General features: G+C 43.3%; 2 protein-coding genes across 3 annotated transcripts in view; one reads left to right on the top strand and one right to left on the bottom strand.

The window, feature by feature from the left end:
- Ttf2 (transcription termination factor 2) overlaps window positions 1–6,544 on the top strand; it is a 48,893-nt gene extending 42,349 nt beyond the window's left edge. The window contains exons 22-24 of one of the 2 annotated variants that reach the window (XM_008832953.3): window positions 2,892–2,966; window positions 5,140–5,297; window positions 6,060–6,544. In XM_008832953.3, the coding sequence (XP_008831175.1) occupies window positions 2,892–2,966; window positions 5,140–5,284 (220 nt within the window). In that variant the 3' untranslated portion in view covers window positions 5,285–5,297; window positions 6,060–6,544. Of the gene's footprint in view, window positions 1–2,891; window positions 2,967–5,139 lie in introns of both variants that reach the window. The other variant, XM_008832950.3, reaches the window with a different exon arrangement.
- A 1,851-nt stretch (window positions 6,545–8,395) lies between these two features.
- Window positions 8,396–21,804, bottom strand: Trim45 (tripartite motif containing 45). The gene is made up of 6 exons (XM_008832961.3): window positions 21,108–21,804; window positions 18,615–19,348; window positions 16,991–17,120; window positions 16,293–16,407; window positions 13,266–13,392; window positions 8,396–12,254 (listed from the first exon to the last, which is right to left on the bottom strand). The coding sequence occupies exons 1-6, from the start codon at window positions 21,593–21,595 to the stop codon at window positions 12,103–12,105; spliced, it is 1,746 nt and encodes a 581-aa protein (XP_008831183.1). The 5' UTR covers window positions 21,596–21,804; the 3' UTR covers window positions 8,396–12,102.
- Window positions 21,805–23,391: the final 1,587 nt, after the last annotated feature.

Below are 23,391 nucleotides of genomic sequence, written 5' to 3'. Positions count from 1 at the left end.
GTTAGCACTGAAAAGTCAACTGTAATTCTGATGGGTTTTCATTCATATGTGACTTGTTGTTTCTCTTTTGCAGCTTTCAGTATTGTCTCTTCGTTTTGTACGTTTCGTGTTTTACTATGATGTGCCGTGGAGAGTTTCTTTTGTGGTCCTGTCTGTTTGGTGTTCTATATGCTTTTTGTATTTGTATGGACATGTCTTTCTTAATTTTGGGAAATTTTCTTCCATGATCCTGTTGAAGATCTGGTCCATTATCTTGGGATTCTTATCCTTCCTGTATGCCTATGATTCGTAAGTTTGGTCTTTTTATGGTGTCACATAATTCTTGCATATTCCATTCTTAAATTTTTCATAATCTTTGCTTGAGTGGTCCAGTTCATCCACTTTATCTTCCAGTCTTGATACTCTGTTTTCCATTTCATTCATCCTATTGGTGTGGCTTTCTCCTGTTGTTTCTAATTGGCTCACTGAGTGTTTCTCTTCCTTCTTCATTTCAGCCTGAGTAGGTTTCAGTATTTCTAACTCTTTTCTGAATTCATTCAGAAGTTTATCCCTATCTTTCTTCAGTTATTCGATTTCTTTGTGTGTTCTTTAAATTCACTGAATTCTTTTATCATGTTTATAACTGTTCTTTTGAGTTCCATGTCCTGCATTATCTCTAGGGGGTTCTCATTGTACTCCTCTAGAGGACTGTTGGTATTTGGTGGGGATATGTTATTTTGGTTTTTCGTGTTACTATTTTTTCTCTGTGATTTTGACATGTGAATTTCTTTTGTAGTTTCTGATTCTTGTGTGAGACTCAAGCCTCCCAGTTTAGGTCTGCTTCTTTTGTAAACTTTATGTTTCTTTGTGGTTTATTTTTTGGGCATGAAAAGCTGGTTCGTCTAAGCTTCAGGTTCTCTCTTTTTATTTTATGTTGGAGAGGCCAGATTGCTTTTGTCTTCAGGAATTCCCACAGAAGCCCAAGTCACATGAGGATCAGATGCTCTCAGGCTTTCTCCTAAGGTCTGGATCCATCCAGGATAGATTTTGGCCTCGAGTTTGGGGTTGGACTGGCCTGGGAGCCGGGCCCAGGAAACATGCTGGTCTAGGGCAGCTCGTGGCGGTGCTATCCAGAGATGCAAAGGAAGATGGGGGTGGGAAGCGGCCCCAAGGGCTCCTGGGGACTCACTGAGGAGCTGGGTTGGTCTGGATGCAAAGAATCAGGAAGCAGTGGTGGTTCCCTAGGTGTCTGGGGTGCCAAGACATGGAATGGGACAGGACCCAGGCTAGGAGGAGAGATCAGTGGGGGAGATGGGAGGGTGAACAAGGCCGGAGGAGTCAAGGCACAGAGGGCATGATCGACTTACCCCAGAGAGCGGCCTGCGGGTTATACAGGCCCAGGGAAGCAGAGGGTGGTCTGTGTTTTTGTTTTTTAAGACAGGGTCTCACTGTGTAGCTCTAGCTGGCCTGGAACTTGCTATGTAGACACCAGGCTGGCCTTAAACTTAGAGAGATCTGCCTGCCTCTGATTCCCAGAGAGCTGGGATTAAAGACACGAACTACCATGCCCAGTTTAACATTTTTATAATGTAACATCTTTTTGCATGGAAACTAGGAGCACAGCTTTTCCTCATGGCTAAGAGCTAACATAACTTAGTTTTACTTTTTTTTCTCTAGAATACCATTTTCCGGATATATTTATTGAGATTTAAGAAAATCTCAACTTTAGAAGCATTATTCCAAAAACAATAGGAATTCTGTGATTCTGATAGAAATACTCAGTATACAGTCATTGTGTTTATTGTGTGTAAAGTCTCAGTGACAGTAGCACAGTTCTTTCCAGGTATAGATGATTGAGTCAATGTGGTACTAGGTAGAAGTCTCATGATAAACCAGTCTGATTTTCTAATTATGTCAAACCACGGTTGCTGTACTAGTCATTATTTTTTGCTTTCTGTTATATAGTATCGAGGATTCGGCCTAGAGCCTTGTACATAAACCCTAGCCCTGCTTTTTACTTTCTGAGATAGGGTTTCATTGTTCTGCAAGCTGACCTTGAGCATAGCCCAGGTAGGCCTGGAATTTGTGATTCTCTTGCCTCAGCATCCCAAGGAGTTGGGATTTCAGGCCTGTACCACCTTGTTACCAGGTGCTGTTGCTAGGATGATTTGTCTAATTCTCTAGGCAGTGTGGACTGGTACAGAGACCAAGTTGCTATCTTTTGGGAGAATGTGTGTAGGTCTTAGGATTCCTATATACACAGAAGTGAGAAAAACACTAGGAATTATGCTGGTTTTGAGATGGAGATATGTTATCCAAGATTTTGAAGAGGTAAGATGAGAGGCTAATTTGGATTTCATGAGATTTTTAAAGAAGGAAACAAATCTCCTTAGTTGAATCATTGAATACTAAAGTTGAAAAAAGATAAATATCTGAGAATATTTGTCAGCCTATGTTTCCAAGTAGGTTCTGAAGCTTAGACGGATGTGGTTAGACAATCCACCCACCCAAGACCGACCAGCTAGCAAAAGACTATATGTGAATATTGGTTTTGCTTCCATTGTTTATAGTTATTAACTGACGATAGTGCTAAGAGTTATTAGCATTCTGACCCCAGTTTCTCAGTAGAGGATAAAAAGATATTTGGTAGTCATCTTTTTAGATCAATGTATATTAGAACAAGTTTGACAAACTTCTATTGCTATTTCAGACTTTGCAGGGTACAGAGTTCTCTGTTGCATATTCTTTGTGTTTTCTTTTACTTTGTTTTCTTAAACTCCTTTGAAAATGTACCATTTTTAGCTAAAGAAGCATACAAAAATGGACTTTGGTCTGGATTTGGCCAGTCAGCTCTAGTTTGCAGCTCTGGTATAGGATGTTGATATTTCTACGTTATCCCTCTCCTCCAATAGGAATCCATCACTTGAAGATCAAGCTTGTGACCGAATTTACCGAGTGGGGCAGCAAAAAGATGTTGTCATACACAAGTAAGCAAAGGCCCCCTGACCCTTCCCAACACATGCTTTTGTGAAGGCCTTTCTTACACAGTATTTTAAATAGCATATAAAGTAATACTTGGTGACACTTTACTAATGACACTCCTGAGTCATATCCTCAGGGATACTGTAGTTAGAGTTAGTCACTTCCAAAGAACAAGTGTAGGTGTGGGTGTGGGTGTGGTAGAAAGCTGTAGAGGCTAGAAGCAGCCTAAAGGGCTTGCTCCCTAGCTCCCTTTTTCCCCCTTCTTTTTGCTTAATTTTTATTATGGTATAATCTTGGTCATACAGAAAAGTTGTAAGGAAATTACCAAAATGTTCCCATGTCCGTGTGTGTGTGTAAAAGTTTTTGTGGAGAGAGATAAATACATTTCCTAAAAATAAGGGTATTCTCTTATATAACCATATCACATATGTGTATATAGTTATATAATTGAAATTAGGATGATAACATCATTGTACTAGTGCCTGATCAGACCTTATTCAGTTTCACCACATCTTCCAGTGGTACCCTTCACAGCAGAAGGAATCCCAGATCAGTGTAGCATGTACTTGTCATGACTTTGGTTGGTTGTTTTTGTTTTTTTTTTTCCTTTGAGTCATGGTCTCCCTATAGCCCTAGCTGGCCTGGAACTCACTATGTAGACCAGGCTGGCCTTGAACTCACAGAGATCCACCTGCCTCTGCCCGACTTATATTTTTTCATTGTTAATTTTTAAATTTTTATTTATGTTTACGAGTGTATTGCCTGTATATATGTAAGTGCACTTGTGTCCTGCAGTGCCCTCAGATCAGAAGGCATGGGATCCCCTGGAACTGGAGTTTACAGACAGTTGTGAGCCACCATGTGGGTGGTGGGAATTGAACCCGGGGCCTCTGTAAGAGCAGTCAGTTGGTGCTCTTAACCATTGAGCCATCTCTCCAACCCCAACTTTGTATTCTTTAATCCAGCACAGTACCCCAGTCTCTGTGTTTTAGACACTGACATTTTGAAGTACACAGCTTGTTATTTGCAGAATGCTCATCTACCCAGGCCCACATGACTTCAAGAACAACAAAACCTGCCTTTTAACTATGCAATACACTCTTGCTATGGCTCTCTTCTATTGCCTTTAGATGACCAGGTTTAGTGAAGAGTCTAGAAGTCAGTCTGTACTGGCTTACCTCCATTCCTTCATTATTTGCCTTTTACCCAGTTTCACGTAAGCTGCTCTTTAGGGGCACTAGTGATCTCCAAAATTTGCCAAATGCAGTGGTTATTCATTTTTCTGTCTTTAGCTTTCTTCTCTGTTCATTTCTGTATGTTCCTCCCTTAAGTATATCTACTCTAGTAAGTATAAAATCTATACTTTTTTTTTTATGTGTACAAGTGTATTGCCTTGCATGTATGTGGGTGCACCCGTGTTGTACAGTGCCTTGGAGGTCAGAAGAGGGCTTTGGATTCCCCTGGTACTGGAGTTAAGGACGGTGAATAGCCACCATGTGGGTGCTGGGAATCATTCCACTGTCTCCTAAACTTTTAATCTGGATATCCAAAATCCCAGCTAAATATCTGAACCTAAGAGTTCACATGCTCATCCATGTTCGTTCATTCGTTTGTGCATTCAGATACCAAAATGAATACTTGCTGAGCACCCTCCATGTGCCAAGTGTAATTACATGTCTCATAGGATCAAAACTTCTCAAACTGAGGTTGCTGCTTTCTACCACCTCAGATCTGCTTAATACGCAGTGATCTTGTGTCAACAGTGCCACTGTTCGTCTAATCCAGAAACTAGATTCCTTCTTCACCCTCAGCTTTTCACATACCGAGGCCTTTAGTTATATTTTCAAAATGTTTCTGTTTGCTGTCCTTTCCGTCCCATCGCTGCTGCCAGCTCCCTTTCCCGCTCCTCTGATTCCTGTTTGTTTTACATAGGGATATCTTTTGCTTATTTGGGGCTTTTTCAGTTTGCTTGCTTCAGAATGAAATAAAAACTATGGGGCACATCATTTTAAATGTACAAATTTAATAAAAGTTGTTTGAATTCCCTAATCTTAGTTAATCCTAAGAAAACTTTTTAAAAAAAAAGTCTCATTAAAAATAGCAGCACAGAAATTTGAATGCATTATTAAATAAGCTGCTTTGGGTTTCTGATCATTTGTATGTTTGCTTGGTTTTTAGATTTGTTTGTAAGGGAACAGTAGAAGAGAAGATCTTGCAGCTCCAAGAAAAAAAGAAAGATTTGGCCAAACAGGTTCTTTCAGGATCTGGAGAATCTATCACCAAGCTTACACTGGCTGACCTCAAAATCCTTTTTGGCATCTAATGTCCTCTGTCAGGTACAGAACAGTGCTATGGCTGGTTTGTACTAGGATCTGGGAATGACATTCCCACCATAATCCTTGAGCTCCTTTCTTAGATTTCACCTTCAAGACTTAACACCCTCCTCAAGCTGAGGCATATTCTTTTGCCTGGAGTTGAGGATAGGTCACCATGTTAACAAATTGGTTTAATCATGTTTATTACTCAGTTTATTTAATGAATGGAATAGAAATTTGTCAGTTATTTCAGATTAAAAAATGCTTTTAAGCTGGGCATGGTGGTACATGGCCTATAATCCAAATACTTCGAAGCAAGAGAATGGGGACTTCAGCTCAGCCTGGATTATAGACAAAAACAGAAATGCTTTGGAAGCCAATCATGGTAGTCCACAATTGTAATTATAGCACTTAGGAGGCTGATGCAGAAAGAGTGTAAGTTGGAGGCCAATTTATGCTACAAAGTAAGTTTCAGGCCAGCCTTGGCTACAGAGTGAGAGTCTGTCTCAAAAAACAAACAAACAAAAACAAAGAAAGCTTTGTAGTTAAACGGTTTGGGAAGGCAGCTGTGGAAGAACCGTAGAAAGCATCTGTAAAGCTCAAGAAGCCGTATAGCCAGACATGATGGAAAATGCCTATGATCCCAGCCCCCTGAAAGCAAAGGTCAGAGGACCTTAAGTTTGAGGCTAGCCTGGGTTACATATTGAGTTCAAAGCCAGTCTGAATTACATAGTGAGACCTTGTCTCAAACAAACAATAAAGCCTGTATTGCCTTCCTTTCAGCTGATGGAGGACTGGTGTTACTACCTTGTCTAATGCAGGTTGGATCCCATCTACTTCATCTTTTCTTGCTGGCCAGGCTCTTCCCTGTAAGCCTCTCTGTGGGCTGAGCAGATAGTAGATCCCTGCAACCATCCAGCTCTGTATGGCTGCCTTAGTCCAGAAAGTTCTTCCCTGGCTTAAAGCCAAGGAGATACATTGCTCATAAACAGATGTCGAGTAGTGTATTGTGGTATCATCTGGTATCTGTCATTTAGTGTGTGCACCATTGTTTGTATCAGCATCAGTGTGACTGTGTCACTTAGTTTTTTCATTTAGTATGTGTATCATTTGTTTTCACAGTATTTCTATCATGTAGTATTTCTATTATATAATTTAATGTTTGGGTAAATTTTAGTTATCTGTAGCATTTAGTACTGTTTCAGTATTGACCATTGTTCCACTCAGTATTTGTGTTATCACTGGCATCCTCTAATAAACATGGGTTTGACAGTCTGACAGATGTGCTATGTATTCACCAAACCCTATTTCCTCTGGGCATCTAGAGAGTATGTTTCCTGGCTGCATTTAGGCTCCACATTACTGAATTCTAGTTGGGGTAACATGCAGAGAAGTGATATAAGACATTTTTAGGCTGCCCTCTGCAACTTTCCAAATGCTTCTTCATGCTGTTTCTCTCCATTAGCCAAATGGATATAGGAACTGAAGGGAAGATGTTGTGGCCTTAGGAAGCGTGAAACCACTTGATTAGAATGTCTTAACCTAGCTTTGGTCACAGATTTTTTTTTTTTCAACTTGGTCCAAGAGTGAAGATAAAGTTTTCCATGGCTAGATAGACTTTCAGGCTCTTTAATAACTGTATCCAGGGGCTGAAGAGATGGCTTAGTGGTTAAGAGCACTGGATGTTCTTGCCGAGGACCTGGGTTTGGTTCCCAGCACCCACATGGAGGCTAACAATTATTCTTAACTCCAGTTCCAAGGGCTCCAATGCCCTCTTCTGGCCTCCATGGGCATTGCACACACATAGTGCACTTACATACATGCAGGCAAAACATTCATACAAATAAAATAGAAATTTAAAAAATACTAGTAAAATTTTGAAACTCCATCCAGGACCCCTATTGCCATGCAATAATGGACAGCAGTAGGCAGAGTTACACCTTTATGGGATGGGACCCCTTTCTCTGGCAATCATGTGATTGTGGTTTTTTTTTTTTTTTTTTTTTTTAAATTCAGGGTCTTGCTGTGTACGCTCTGTAGCCAAGATTATAGGCATGCAGCATCATGCTCTCATCTAATGATTTATTATGGCTCCTTATGCACAATGTTATTTCCTGAGTATCTCTTGCTCAATCAAGTGGCTCTTTGCAGAGCTCCAAGTAGACTCTCCCACACCAATAGGATAATCATGGGCTACAAGTAGCATGGCCTCTTGTTATATGAAAACTGGATGTTTAATACCGTAAGAATTGAGCTTACAAAATGGGATGTTTACTGCTATCATATAGCTTCTAGCCCTTTCTAGAAAAGTACATGAAGACCCCAAAAGCATATGTGCAGGCACAAAGAGACATAGAATAGAAAATTTGAATTCCTAGGCATATAATCTGTATTAAAATGTTTTCATCAATAAAAATGAGATTAAGGTTAATTAGGTGCAATGTACTTCAGGAGTCAGAAGCTGAGGGAAGGAGATGGAAATGTAAGAACAGTCTCAGTTGAGAACAGGTAACATGTAGCCATATAATGTGTTTCCATCTTGAGTCCTTTTACCCAGGTTCCATAGCAAGATGTAAGTAGAGGTAGAGGTTTTATAAGAGAGGAAGGATGGGGAGACAGTTTCTATTACTCAGTTACACATGCATTAATCGAAAAATCTATCAAGTACCTAATGTGTGCCAGGCTCTGTTGAGTATTTCAGATATAAGGGTAAGCAAAACCAAATGCAAGCCTGTCTTCCTGAGGCTTAAGAGTCCAGAAGGGAGGACAGGCATTAATTGAATGTGTGGCTATGCTCTGGCATGGTGCAAGGGCTGTGATAGAGGGGGCTGTGTAGTTGGGAGAGCTCATCATAGAAACTGACCTATTAAGTGCCTTGAAGAAGTAGCAAAGGTATGCCTTTATCAATAGGTAGAAGTCAACAGAGTGGGATGCCTTTTCCTATTTCTACTTCTAATTAGCATTCACTTCATCAAGCTAATTCTAGCTGAGCCACGCCTAAGGCATTCATCCTTTAGAGTAATGCTGATCAATGATTGAATTTAGAGGTTAGCGAATTTTTTTTTTTTTTTTTTTTTTTTTTTGGTCTTTTTGAGATGGGGTCTCCTTGTAGCCCCAGCTGGCCTGGAACTCGCTATGTAGAACAGGTTGGCCTCAAACTCAAGAGATCTACCTGCTTATGCCTCCCAAGTGCTGGGATTATAGGCTTGCACCACCACACTCCTGAAGGACTTTCTTACCCTAGGACAGTGCCTTTATCCTCACCTTGGAGTTTTAGGTTTTTCACATTACTCTGACTTTTGCCAGGTCTTTTGGGTGCTAGTGGAGTTGAATTAAACTGGGCCAAGACCCCTTTATTCTATAGGCCAGGGAGTAGCATCCCCTTCTGTCACTTAAGCAAACTTCATATATTTGTATCAGATTTGTTCCCATTAATGTTGCCTAGAGACTGAGGCATTAGCCAGAACCTAGATGTCCCACAGGAATTTTCTGTTGCAGTATAACTTCATCTATGGTGAAGGCTGTAATAGAGGGGCCTATGCAGTTGGCAGTCTGACAGACTTACTATGTGTTCACCAAACCCCATTTCATTTTTGTGATTGTCTTCTAAGCAACCTGTTTTCCCTTTATACTGTATTCTTCTAATAGAGATGATGAAGTTGTCCAGTTACTGAAATCTTTCCAAATAAATACGTAAGCTTTTTATCCACAGTTCTGCAATCTGATTCATAAAAACACACATGGGGAAAGATGATGTAATAAGCAGATTTCTTCATGACAGAAGAATCCCTAGCTGACTGAGGTAACTGGAAAATTCAAGGCTGGTCCCTCAGGTACACATAATTTATCCAACAAGTTTGAGAGACGGTATTTTCCCAAGTGATACTCGATTAAATGAGAACTACTTGGGTTTGGGAGAAGGAAAGTCATGAAAACCAAGTACAGCCAAACTAAAAATTCCAATTTTTCAATTAATTTTTATTCATTCAACATAATATTGTCTCTACTGTGTGCCCAAAACTCCTACATGGGGATAACATAGTAGTTATTAAATGTCAAATTCCTGCCCTCATAGAGTTCAAAGTCTAGTGTAATAGGACAGACATATGACAGACTATATATGATGACGTGTGCAAGGCAGGTGATATCTTCTCCTGGATGAGGTGCTGTTGTATGCAGGGTACTTAGGACATCACTGTTTGGAGGTAGTTGACACTGGAACAGAAACCTGAAGAATCAGAGTGAATCATGGAAGTAGGATATATCTGTGAAAAAGGCTTCTCAGATGGAGGGGCAGTGACTATAAAGGCTCCAAGACAGTGTTTTCAGTGTAAAGGGCACCGGGCAGGCCAGTGTGGCCGGAGAGATGGTGGAGGGATAGGTAGGAAATAAGCAGAGATCATGCTGGTCATATGCTGATGAAGGATGTATCATGACTTTTTTTCTGATCGAAGTAAGATGCTTAGCAGAATGACATAATATGACATTCTCTGAAAGGACCTCTATTGGGAGAAGACAGGGTAAGGGAGTAAGGTGGAAACAGGCTGATTAGAAGACCATCATAAAACTTCAGGTGACAAGTCTTGACATCTGAGACCAGGATGGTAGCAATGCATGTGGAGAGCAGTGGTTAGATGTGTTTTGAAGGTAAGGCTGGTAGGATTTGCTGTGTTTTAGATGTGTAGACAGGCATGCCACGTTTCCAAGGCTTTTCTTTTTAATTTTTAAATTACATTTCTTTTGTGTGTGTACATGTGGGGGTGTTTAAGTGCTACAATGCATTGTATGGAGGTCAAGAAGACAACTTGCAAGAGCTGGGTCTCTCCTTTTACCACATGGCCCTGGGAATTAAACTCAGGTCTTCAGGCCTGGCAACAAGCATCCTTGTAAAGAGATAGAGAAGACTAAAAGAGAAACAGTTTGGTAGTGGCAGTCAAGAGGGAAGAACTGGAAACTGCAAGTCTGGACATATAAATTTCAGGTACCTGTTATACATACAGGAAGAGACATTAAATAGCCTATTGGACATAATCATATAGAGTGGACCTGGAGGTAAGCTTAGGAGTCATCAGTGTACAAACAAGTCTTGATAGGGAGGCTAGAGAGATGGCTCAGTGGCCAAGAGCACTGGTTGTTCTTGCAGAGGGCCTAGGTTTGGTTCCCAGCATCCACTTGGTGGCTAACAATCATCCATAACTCCAGTTCCAGGGAATCCAGTGTCCGCTTCTGGCCTCTGTGAACAGTGCACGACACCGGTGCACTTACACGCAGGCAAAAACACTCATACACATAAAATAAAAATAAAAATTCTTAAAAATGAAATTATGATAAGTTGAGATCTCTAGGGAACCATGGAAGGATAGAACTTCCCCTTAGCTCTCTTCAGTATACAGAGAACAGGAAGCTATATGAGCAGAGACAGAAGGAACAGGCAATGAGCCAGAGTGCAGGGATGATGCTTCGTGGAGGTCTAACAAATGTTCTATTTGTTAGGAAAGCTGCTCTGGTCACTGTGAACTACTTAACTTAATATATCTCTGGTCTGTAACCCCACTACATGCTATTAGCACCCTCCTCTTGCAGAGACAACCAGTACCATCTCTAAGACTTTGCAAAACTGCCAGCTACTCCTTGGAGAGGTGGAGGTGGGGAAAAGTTACTCCTGGCTGAGAACCAATGGTTTTAAAGCAGCAATGATGAGCTGTGGGTCCAGAGACATCAGGAGTGAGGGGCAAACATGAACAATTTGAGATAGTAATGGGCAGTAGTGTCCTCTGGGAAGACACTACAGAAAGGCTAAAGGGAATGTTTTTGGAAAGAATGGAAATTAGTATCTTAATGTTTATGGCTTTAATGTAGCCTGAATCCAGCAGCTTCAAGAAAGAAATATATTCCATGGTGACTTGATAGTTGTCATCTAATTATTTCACTTCCTGTGCCTAATCCATTTCTCCACTCAAATGAATTGCCCAGTTATTAAGGGATCTTACAATGCAAATTTCAATAATTATATTTAATATATGCTGAACTTATTTCTGACTAAGAAACCAAGAATCCCAGAAGATACAAAATGTAACCAGAGAAGACCTCAGCAGGCCTGAGGCAGGAAAGTCTAACAGCTTGGGAGGTACCCTGGAAGTCAGTGCTTTCAGTCAGTTTCTAGGTGTAGAGACACAGGCAATGACACTAGAAAGGAGAGCTGTGAGGGTGAAGGTATGTAGTTCACCTCGCATGAGAAATGCAAAGATGGATAAGACCTTTCTACACCATTCCTCTTTATTAACTTCCTACTTGTATGCTGTATATAATCAATCTAGGCTTCTTTCAGAAGGAGGCGGGAAACTCACCCAAATAGCAAAATCACATTTTATAATCGTCATGAAGCATATACTGGGAAAGCCCCTAAAAGAATGCCAACAAAAAGCAACTCAGTCAAGGGGTTTTCATTCATGGAAGAAATGTTTAAATTGTAGCCCAGGAATAAACTGAAGAGGTTATAATACATTAGAAAATTACACCCCCCCCATGATCTTTCTGTTCCGATGGCATAGACATTTCATGCCTGTATAAAACAGAAGGAAGCCTCCCGTGGTATAGGAAGAGCATCACCTGCCTTGAAGAACAGTGCAGAGGTGGACTTCTGCGCTTCACCGCTACAGTGACAGGTGAGTAGCTCACAAAAAAGCACTTGAACGCTAATGTCAGATAAGGCACTCTTGTTTCATTCTGTCAGTCTCTTCATAATTACTCAAGCTCTGGGGTCCTCTGGAAATCCAAGTCACATTGGCTGCAGGTTTACCTGGTCGAGCTCATACCCAGGAAGCCATCAGAGTGCCACTGTCCTAAGCAGACTCCTCGGTGTGCTCTGTCCCCCTGTGCCACATGTACACTCACACTTCTCAGTAAACTTCCCACAGCAAGACCAGTGGGGGCGACCTGGGTGGCCTTTGTGCCCATGGCCGCAGCCTAGGTACCCACCTGCACAACACAAAGGGGGAGAACAACCCTGAGAGTGGAGTCCTCTCTACTGAGCTGTTACCATGGAAATTAAACCCCCTGGCAACATTTGGACTTAGGTGAGTGAAAATCTCTAGGAAAATCTGCTAAGAGGAATTACTTGATTCTACATAGTCAGAACTTTCAAGACAACTATAGTCAGCCAAGGCTCTCAAAACTGTTACAATGTGCTATCTGAAGATGAACTAGTTCAGATTTTAACTGCAAAATGAGTGAAAAAAAAAGTCTATTAATGAAAATGAAAAAGGAGGTAAATTCTGAAGTGATTATATGAAAGGCTATAAGAGCCCATTTTATGGGTCTCTGTTAGAGTAGACATGATAGAATAATTTTTAAAAAATGATTTAGGGCTGGAGAGATGGCTCAGCGGTTAAGAACACTGGTTGTTCTTTGCAGAAGACCCAGGTTCGAATTCCAGCACCCACATAGCAGCTAACATATGTCTGTAACTCCAGTTCCAGGGGATCCAACAGCCTCTTCTGTCCTCCTCGGGCATTGCACGACATGGGTGCACTTACCTACATTGCAGCCAATACACACATAGACATAAAAATAATAAACTTAAAAAAAAAAGAAAAAAAGATTTCTTGCCTGGAGATCCTGCCTCCCCAGAGAGCCAGACCTTGTTCAATCATCGCCTGCCCCTGATCCCTGCCCCCAGATTTGGAATTTCTTCATGATTTTAAAGGAGATTAAATGGTCTGTATTACAGTTGCTCTGGCTGCTAGAAAGGGTGCAGACTGGTAAACTGCATCAAAACTAAAAGAACTCAGAACTTTGAAGCCAGTTATTTCAATTTAGAACAAAGATGCTTATGTGGATTTTTTGTTTACCCTGTCTCTACCAAGGCTATATTTCTAGAAGCAAAGCCTCAGTCCAAACACCCTAAGCTCCTGGCTGTGCGGCAGTAAAGGAATGACTGCCACCACTGCTGCTGCTAGCAGACTTGAGGGCACTGACCTTCCTCCTTACCTGGCATGGTGCCTCCACAGGCACAGCGTGCCGTTTTCTGGCCTCCACTGGAGCAGAAGGAACAGCAGTGAAACACACCTGAGTGGGGGCGATGCTTCTTTCTCACGGTCACAGTGAATGGTGAACCCTGCAAGGTTCAGGCCAAGAGCAAAGACCGTACCTCGTGAATCAATGAGATGTGCATCGACATAGACTAAGCAGTCTTAAGTCACTAGCCTAAGACACAGGGCAGAAATATATCAGAGGAAAAGGACTGTGCTCAGCTGGATGGGACAGATACAAGTAGAGTGCAACTGGAATCAGTCTGCGTGGCCCTCCTCCACGCTTGTTACCACAGATAACTGCTCAATGAAAAAACTAAGCACCCACATGGAAGAGTTCTATAGTCAGCTCCAGTTTCCGTGGCATCTGAACTGGCAGGGGATTGTCTGGCAAAGAGCTTAAGCTCTTTCTTCATGGGTTCTGCCTCCCTCCAGCCTTGTATGAAGTGAAAGCATGTCATCTTTTGGCACATGCACCACAGCAGGGCTTTCATGACACTGATGGCAGTCTTTGGAAGTCTCCATCTCAATTCTTCAGAAATCTCTGGGTAATCACTAGGATGTCACAACTACAAGTTTAGGACATCTGGCAGTACTTGCTTTGGTTTCTCGGCCATGTATCTCTTCTCACAGAGCTAGTGACTATCCTGCCACTAGACCCTGGACACCACACATCTGTTTATCTACTTATCCAGGGACTGTGAAGACACACGGAAAAGTTTAGTGTGTGGCTAATGACTCTCAAATTAGTAACTCTTCCCAACTTTTCTTTCTTCCTGTGGCTCCAGCTGGCCTGGAACTTGCTACATAGACCAGGCCTCAGACTTCACAGAGATCCACCTGCCTCTGCCTCCCAAGTGCTGGGATTAAAGGTATGTGCCACCGCATACCACTTAACTCTTAATTAAAAAAAAAAAATTGTTTAAATTTTATGTGTATGAGTGCATTGCCTGCATGTATGTAAGTATACACCATGTTGTGCAATGCCCATGGAGGTCAGAAGGCGTTGGATCCCCTTGAGCTGGTGTTATGGATGGTTGCTTGTTGCCGTGTGGGTGCTGGGAATTGAATCCAGGTCCTCTGCAAGAGCAGCCAGTGCTCTTAGCCGCTAAGACATCTCTCCAGCCCCTATTTTTTTTTTTTTAAAGAATGTTGGAGTACTGCAATTTACCCAGTTACTGATTAAGCTGGTTAGAACTTGTGTGAACTCCAATGACTCTTGCATACACTGAACTTCCGTTTGTTTTTTTAATTTCTATCCTATGTTAAACATAAAGTGTTTAATAAGTGTTGTAATTTTCCTATGCCTATGTAAGAACCACATAGTCTGAGAAAAGACAAAGTAGACAGCCTAGTATCTGAGAAGCCTTTTCAGTTTTCCCTCCAACTGGGTGTTGGTGGTGCACACCTTTAATCCCAGATTTCTGGGAGGCTGAGGCAAGCCAATCTCTGAGAGTTCCAGGGTAGCCAGAGCTACATAATGAAACCCTATCTGGGAAAAAAGTCCTCTTCCTTTGAGGGAAGACCATGAACTAAAACCTTTAACATGGTGGTAGACATGGTTGGTACATGCTTATAATCCTAGCATTTAGGAGGTTGAGGCAAAAAGATGAAGAGTTTAAAGCCAGAGGCTGGAGAGGTGGCTTGGGACTTAAGATAACACTTGCTCTTGCAGAAGACCCAAGTTCAGTTCCCAGCACCTACACGGCAGCTCATAATCATCTGTAACTCCAGTTCTAGAGGAACTTGATGCTCTCTTTTGGACTCTGGTCACTGCATTAACATTATTCACATAATCTCATGCAGGCAAACACATATACACAAAAATAAAAAAAATGGCTCAGCGATTAAGAGCACTGGGTGCTCTTGCAGAGGACCCCAGTCTGGTTCCCAGCACATACACAATGGCTAACAACCATCTGTAACTCTAGTTTCAAGGGATCTAATGTCCTTTTCTGGCCTCTGTGGGCACTGTATAACCTGGGTGCACTTATATACATGCAAGCAAAACATTCATACACATAAAATAATAAAACCAATTTTTTTTATCTTTAAAACAGTTCATAGTGACACTCTGTCTCTATAGAACAACAGCAACAAAATAAAACAGAACAACCTGGAATTCAAGTAATAGGTTCAAATTCTAATTTTGTTACAGAACTATAGTGTCCTGTGACAAGTTTGAGCTGCACCTGATTAGACGGTAACCCCTGTGCCTGAGTACGCTCTGAAGAAAATGGAAGTGATGTAAGAAAAACCAGCCTGCTCCTGACATATTGTGATTATGTTCACAGTAAATGGCAACCCATGAGTCTTGCTAGTGTGTAGGTCACCAGACTAATGCGGCACTTACTGATACTGCACTTACTGCCCTCAGTGGTGACTTATGGCTGTGGGAACTCTGACTCCTCCCATGTCAGCAGAGACACTCTACTGGATATGTAATATATTACCCAGGTTTTAAAACTTCCTAAACCAAAAAGTGTTACACTCATTTGTGAAGGTAGTATAGTAACCATGGTAGCAGACAGGCATATATGTAGAACAGTTGAGAATTATGTGGGCAGATGGTTAGGGAGATAAATGACTGGTCATTTGACAGGCAGCATAACCCTGCCAATTGCAGCCCACTCAAAGTCTAAAAACCAGTTGGAAAATTCTTGAATGCATGTCCTTGTCCACTGATAGACTGTCCCTGTGGTTGAGGCATCTCCAAATAAATAATTCCAACAAACTAACCAGAAGAGGTATTTAACCCAAAGTAACTGCAAGTGTAACTCTGCAAGGCAGAGCTCTTAGGGCCACAGGCATCCTCTAACAGGAACAAAAGCAGCAAAATCTGGGCTGTTTCTACAGTGAAGGGGAGAGTTCTACTGAGTTGCTAAGTTGCTGATCCTATGAGAAATGTGTCCAGATCCTTAAATGACAGAACCAGAGACCCTGGGGGAAAGGAGCTCTGCATAGCACATGAAAGGGCCTGACTCACCTGCACATGTTGCTCTCTGACACAGACCCACACAGTATAGATTCCAGGTTCCTTCGGAGTATAAGAAATGCAGTATGATCCATCCTTGTTATCCTGGACAATCGTTCTGACTGGACTGAATGAAAATAAGAGTTCAAAAAGTCACTCCATCTCACAAGCCTGCCTCAGCTTAGGTTGGAGGTCCTGAACCATTACGTTCAATATTAATTGTAAACGTCTCCCAACAGGATGCTTCAATTTGCCTCAGAAGTTAATTCCACAACAGAAGACAAATAGCATCAGTTCTACTTTAGCCCAATATCCTGAAAACTTCCTTGAAAATGTTACTGTGGGCTTCTGTACTAGCCTCTGCTGTGTCCTTTGCTCTGTTGCCCCTTCTCCTTATTCTAATTACAGAGAAAATATAAGTGTGCTCCTGGAACAATTAAGTAGAAAAGTGGGCTAGATTTAATAAAGGGCACAATTTAATTTCACATAGAAGAGGTCTCTGTCCATGCGAAAGCTTGAAATGAGGATAAGCTGAGGGATGGCTATACTGAGAACTGAAGCTAGCAATAAAACCTACGTAAGAAAACACTTGCTTCAGTTGTGTGAATCATAGCATGGCATGGGAAGATAATCTAGTCCAGTTTACATCTTCAGTAACTCAAAGGACCTCACTGACCACTGCCTATGGTACCTAATTGTGCAACACACACCTGTCTTTTTTATCTTTAGGGACAACTTCCACATGGATGTTATCTCCTCCTCTGCCCATGCTCTCTCCTGAAGCATCCTTACAAAGCAGGGTGAAAGAAGATGTCTGTTTCTCTCGAGCTCTGTGGAGATCTGCAAAAGACAAACATTTTTGATACAGGCAAACCAGACAGACCATCTCCAAGTCAGACTCCATCTTGCCTTTTCTCTTCAAGACAAAAGTTGTGGTTCAGTTTATTGTACCTATTATGTTCCCTTCCTTTTCTCCTTCCCTCTTCACTTCCAGGGCATGCCTCTTACTTAGGTGTCTCTCTAGAGGCCTGGATAGTTTTCAGTCAGCGTCTGCTCTTGATCACACAGGATCCTGGATCTTCACTTCAGCCTGAAGGGAACTTTGAAAATTTTCAGGATTGACCTACTATCCAAAGAAAACCTTTAGACTTTGGGGGGACTGGTAACTTCAAATCTATCTTCTGTAAGCTCCAGATCCTTCTGGAATAGGATAGCATGGAACAACTTGCAACTTGCATGTTCTGAGAGCCTCTGCATCCTAGAAGCTCTTGCCAAGGTACTAGGGGAATACCCAATGGCTACAGCCTGTAGGCCAGCATGCACATGAAGCCATGCTTCTTAACCAAGATTCCTGAGCTAGTAGGTTTGTAGAGAGGCTTATGAATGGTTGGTCTAGGAAACTCCTGAAATTGAATGCCCTAGTTAGTGAGTGTTTCTGGAGTGAGATTATTTCTAAAGGGATCTGTGACTTCTAAAGAGTTAAAAATTCCTTGTCAGAGTGAAGATGACTCATAAATACAATTTTCCCATCAGGAACATGAATAACATGCTTCCCTCAGGACTAGAACACTGGTCTAAAGAAAGCATTTCTAGCTGGATGTGGCACATGCTTCTAATCTCAGACTTGGAAGGCAGAGGCTGAGGCTGAGGCAGGAGGATCTCTATGAGTTCAAGATACTGTCTCAAAAAGGAAAGAAACTACTTCAATGACATAAAGTTTACATAAAGCAAAAAGGATAGGAAGAAAGGACGCCATGGTCTTGTCATGGCCCTGTAACCCCCTACACAGCATACAAGTAACCAAGCTCTGCCATGCACCTCTCTGAGCAGGCAGATTTTGCCTTGTCCTAGTCAGTGCTGTCATCTGTGGGTACAGTGAGGTTCTGTTTCCTGAGAAAAAGCATGAACCTTAAATTCCTTGGTAGCTTCTGTTCTGAAGTAGAAAATGGTCAAGCCTTACCCCTGTATTGACAGTAACTGCACTCTACCCAGAACAAGTGGGAACAAAAAGAGCCAGGCAGGAAGTCTCTGCCTCTTAAAGCAAGCCTTAGTTTTTGTTCAGTTTTTTGGTTTGCTTGCTTGCTTGTTTTCTCATGTAGTCCAGGCTGGCCTCAAATGTGCTGTGCTGCCAAAGAGGACCTCAAACTTCTGATCTTCCTGCGTCCACCTACTGAATGCTGGGGTGCCCAGGTTTACATGAAGCTGGGGATTAAACCCAGTGCTTTGTTGCATGCTAGGCAACAGTTCTGCCAACTGCCCAGCCAGCAAGCCATGTCTTTAAATATCACAACCCTGCCCACTGCCCTCTCAATGCCAAGGGAAATGTCTCCCTACCTTCTCCTTGAAGGACACATTTGGCTGGATTAACTTCTTTGGTATCAATGGCCCCATAAACTTCATAGCCTCGGCACTGGCCTGCCTTCTCCTGAGGAAAGAAGAAAATCTTATCATTGACTCCCGGCTGGGTGTTATATTCAACTTTGTTCAGCTTCCTGAGCCGTTCTACCACCACTCCCTTGGTGATGAGGATCTCCAAGTCCGAGCCACTAGTCAGCAAGTGCTCAGTGAACTCCACTCCAGTCCGCATGTCTGCCAGCAGCTGTTCCAGCTGTGCTTTTTGCAGCTGCAAGGAATTTTCCTTCTGCACCCTTATGTCCTCCAGCTGCTTTAGCAGCTTCTCCCGATGCACCTCGATGGCTTTGATGTAGCCTTCAGAGAATGTCCGGACATCTGCTGCCACCATCTCTACTCGTTCTTGGAGGGTGCTGTTCATGCTTTTGATCTGAGCCAGGGCTTCCTCCAGGGCCTCCACGTGGGGCTGGGTGCCTTTGAGGAGCTGCCGCAGAGAGTCCCCATGCTTGTGGATGACATTACTGGTGAAGTCATATGGGTGTTCCCGGTGCTCCCCCACCACGCAATCCCGACACACAGGTCGGTCGCAGAGCTCACAGAACAGCCTCAGCTCCTCTGCAGGATGAGCAGGACACAGGATGGGCTTTCCAACCCGGCTGTAACCTTTCAGGTCTTTTAGGTCCACCATAGTATGGTAAGTTGTCTTCTTCTGCCGCCTAGGAAGAAGCAGTTGGGGATGGAATTAGAGAATAACTCCAGATGGGAGACAGTTTGGCAAAGAGGTCCGAGGAATATAGGCTCTGAAGTGCAGCAAATTGGACTTTAGTCCTGGAACTGCTAACATCAAACTGCAAGGTCCTCTCTGCTTCATTTTTCCTCTATCCAGCGAGGCCAATGCCTACCTTGGGGGTTGTTGTTTAGAACAAAATGTTAACATATTTGAGTTTGGCATGGGATAGGGACCTATCTTTGTAAAAGGTTGTAATACTGAGACTACAACCTGAAACCTTCCCTCAAGAGTTAATCTGGCAAGTTTAGCCAAGAGCCACTACCTGCTTCTAAAGCAAGCAAGACGTGAGATGCAGTGGAAAACTAGCACCAGGAGACACAAGCCGTGCCACATGGGTCTGTATAGCGATTAGCTGGCGCTGACAAACTCTCCTCTCACTTTTCAGTAACATTTTAGTAAAAATTCCTTTGACCAGTGCCTACATTACCCACACTGGCAGGCCAGAATTACCGTCATCAGCATTAGTAGAAAGTGAAATCAATTGGCACTAAAATCCAAGCTCTCTTTTAATTCAATTCTGTATCCTTCTAAGGGGGTTGAGGGAAATCCCTAGGAAACCATGGTGACTACTTATAGAGTTCCCTGTTAGCATTCCATGAACTTGAAGTTTATATGTCTATTCTGGCATGAGTCTGGCTGTGAGAACCTAGGTCCAGCTAGCTGTTTAGGTGGCAGCCAGACAATCATCACACAATCATCACACAAGTTAAAAATCATCACAAGTATATATGTATGTAAGTATATGTGTATATATATGTATGAAGTTAGAGGTTGTATGTCTACTTAAGGTAATAAACATATAAGGTACTTCTATATGAGAGACAGAATTTTATATATTTACACATACATATATTTGCATATATATATATGCAAAAAGAGAGACTGAAACCAGCTCGCTCTAGATACCATGTGGTTTAAGTGTCAAGACCAAAATAAAGCAGCTGATAAAGATTTTAAAAAAAAATCATCACAAGTTAAAATAGGGAGCGAAGACTTGTTCTGTCAGTAAAGCCAGAGAACAAATCAAATTCAGAATTGAAAAATGATTTTATGTTAAACCTATCACCTCAGTTAGTCTTATTTTTCTACTATTCTGATGCCTTAGAAGGGAGGAAAGAAAGAAGGAACAGTGAACCATTTAACAAACTATTCCTTGAGTGTGCTAGAAGACATAACACTCCAATTAGCATCAACCGGTGCACTCACCAGGTCTAGAGGTCTAAGGCAACGGCCTAGGCAAGGCCTAGTCAATCAGCAGCTATGCTGAGAAGGTGGCATATAACAGTAAGAAACACACAAAAGCCAGACCAGGCTTGAAGACTCAGTTCAGGCATCCACTTACCAGCTGTGGGACCTTGGCAAATCACAAAGTACTGCTGAGCTTCCAACCCCCGTTCAATACATGGAGGATGGAAAGTGTCTGCCTTCTGTAATGTCTGCTTTTCTGTAGGAGTTACAATGATCGTGTTTTTCTAGCGAATAATTGGTGATGGAAAGGAACCGAATGTGCTCTGTAAACTGAAACATGTGTTGCTTTTATCTCTACAGGTATGCTGAGGGGGTTAACGTCCACTCTAGAGCCTGCGACTGCGTTCAGTATTGTTCTTTGACTTTTGCGGGATCTGTGTCTTGGTATCTCTGTTCTCCACTCTTAAGCCACAACAGGTGGGGTATTCACTCTTTACCTATGCGCCTGGCAGCAGAAGCGGCAGAGATTGGCTTTGCAGGTCTGACATCTCTTCTCTACTTCTCTGTCGCTGCACAGGTCACACACCAGGCCCTGGCCTTCCCCACGCAGACTCTCCAGCATCACATCATTCATGGCCAGGTGGTCTATGGTTAAAGCCTTCACTCCACCCAAGGGCAGGTCCACTTGAGCATCACATACCGGACAGAAGATGCCAATCTGCGACCGCAGTCTGCGTGGCTTGAGTTCCTGGAATAGTGACCCCTCAGAGCTTGTGTCTGAGTCTCCCCCTCGGATGTCCACTACTGAGAAGGGTTCCAGCTTTTCCAAACACGCGGTGCACACGGTGTGCAAACAAGGCAAGAGCCTGGGAGCTTTGAAAAGCCCCGTGCACGAAGGACAGTGAGTTTTGCCCGAGTTCCCAATTGCAGTCGCACCGGGGAGATTGTGCATGAAACCCAGACGCGACTTCCTGTTTTCTGACATATTCCCCACGTATGTACCCGGTATCAGAAAAGGCTCTGGGCAGTTCTACAATGCAGATTTCACCCACCCAAAGAGGTTTCCAGAACTCGAACAGAGACCGTGAGGACGCTGCTGTTGGGAAATAAAGGGGCAGCTGGGAGGAGGATGCCTCTAAGGAACCATCCACGGATCTACTTAGGACTTGTGGTTGGGCCCTCGCCTTTCCACGGCATCCCATCCCAGACACATTCCCGCCCTCCTCAGTCCCCCAAGCCGTCCTCCTCGCAAGCGCTTCCAGATCTAGGTCTCCAGCTAGTCCGGCGCCAAATCCCTGACCCCAGCATTTCCTGTCCTCCACGGCCACCCCCCACCCTCCCCACTGGTCCCGCCGCCACCACGCGACAAAGCACGCCCGTCCCCCCACGCGATGAGGTAGTGGGGTCCTCCGGCTCCTCGCTCCCCGGTGGCCGCCACTTCCCAGAGAGGCGGCCCAGATGCCCGAGAACTGGCGCCCTGCGCGCACCAAAGCCCAGCCCTAGTCAGCTCTGAAGAGTCCAATCACCGTCCAAGAGGGGCGGCCCTCGCTGCTGGGAGCTCCGCCCTCCTGAGTGACACCAGCGCCATCCAATAAACTCGAGAAGCTCCACATCTCGCCTTATTGCTCCCTCGACCAGGGACGAGAGCGGGACCAGGAGGAGCGAGGCTGGCGGTGAGCGACATAGTGTGGGTGGCGTTACCATCTCACAAGAACTGGCCCTCCGGCACGAGAGAAAGCCTCAGAACCACCGAAATGTTGCGGCAACGGGATCGGCCCGAACTCAGACTGGGCTCTTCCATTGGTGCGAGGCACTGTCAGTCTTCCGAGCTGAAGCCTGAAGCATGCTGGGAGTTGTAGGCGGCGTATTTTTGGCCGGGAGGAGACTGCAGAAGTTTCTCTTCAGCTGGGGGTCAGAATCGTTCCCTTTCCTGCCTCCTGAGCAGTTTTCAATCCTGGATCCCTCAGTGAGGATACAGAAACCCCCCCGGCAGGCTAGCTTCTGGCATTTTCCAGGGCATGGGCACCTCAGGCTCTGGTCCCAGGGCCCAGTCAGATCGTTAAACTGAAGTTTAGAATTGGCCGCCCCACGGAGCTTCACCGAGTTTCTGCGATGAGCGCAGCTTTTTTTTTTTTTTTTTTTTTTACCGGTTCCAGAGCAAGGCACATGGCCTAAGGGTTTAGACATTTCTCACCTAGAATTCTACAGTTGGGGTAACAAAAGCGAGCAGAGCAAGTTTGGCAGCTGTTTTTATCAATCAAGGAGGGCTTCTGAATTGTCACAATGGGATAGTGGAGGATGTCAGTGAGGGACAGATCTTTGTAGGCTCACCAACTAATTCGGAAAATGGACACACCTGCTACCCTTAGCGCTGTCATTTCCTTGTCACTTTGACTTTTGCCTGGAGTCTCGGAATTCAGTCATATGAGGGCTTTGCTGTACCTGGAATCCGAGACCTTGATTTCCAAATTCTAAAAATTCTAACAACATGGCTCCTTACCCTCCACTTTTTTGTTGTTCAGTCGCTTAAGCTTCCCTAGTGTGCTGTCTCACTACTGTCATTGTTCACAACAATGTTTATTTGATTTGGGCCATGGACAGCTGTTTCATTCATGTCTTTATACTATAGATTTCATGCTATAGACATAGTACCTGGAGCCTATGCTTTTTAGGGGAGAGAGGGCTCCCAAAATATGAAAAGAAATTTTAAAAATAATTATATGACTATTTCTAAAATGTAATGTGTTGGGCTGGAGATTTGGTTAGTTTGAGGCCCTGGGT

This window comes from Nannospalax galili, unplaced genomic scaffold, assembly GCF_000622305.1.
Source record: "Nannospalax galili isolate Female #2095 unplaced genomic scaffold, S.galili_v1.0 scaffold1951, whole genome shotgun sequence".
NCBI lineage: Eukaryota > Metazoa > Chordata > Mammalia > Rodentia > Spalacidae > Nannospalax > Nannospalax galili.
The sequence above is the reverse complement of the archived record's forward strand: the minus strand, read 5'-3'. Positions and strand labels throughout refer to the sequence as shown.

Excerpts from the sequence above, each read along its gene's own strand:
- Trim45 (XM_008832961.3), bottom strand. The coding sequence starts at position 21,595 with ATGTCAGAAAACAGGAAGTCGCGTCTGGGTTTCATGCACAATCTCCCC. Across the intron at positions 19,349-21,107 it reads TTCTGCTGCCAGGCGCATAG|GCGGCAGAAGAAGACAACTT; the intron begins GTAAAGAGTGAA and ends GCTTCTTCCTAG. Across the intron at positions 12,255-13,265 it reads CTGTGGAGGCACCATGCCAG|GTGGGTACCTAGGCTGCGGC; the intron begins GTAAGGAGGAAG and ends TGTGTTGTGCAG.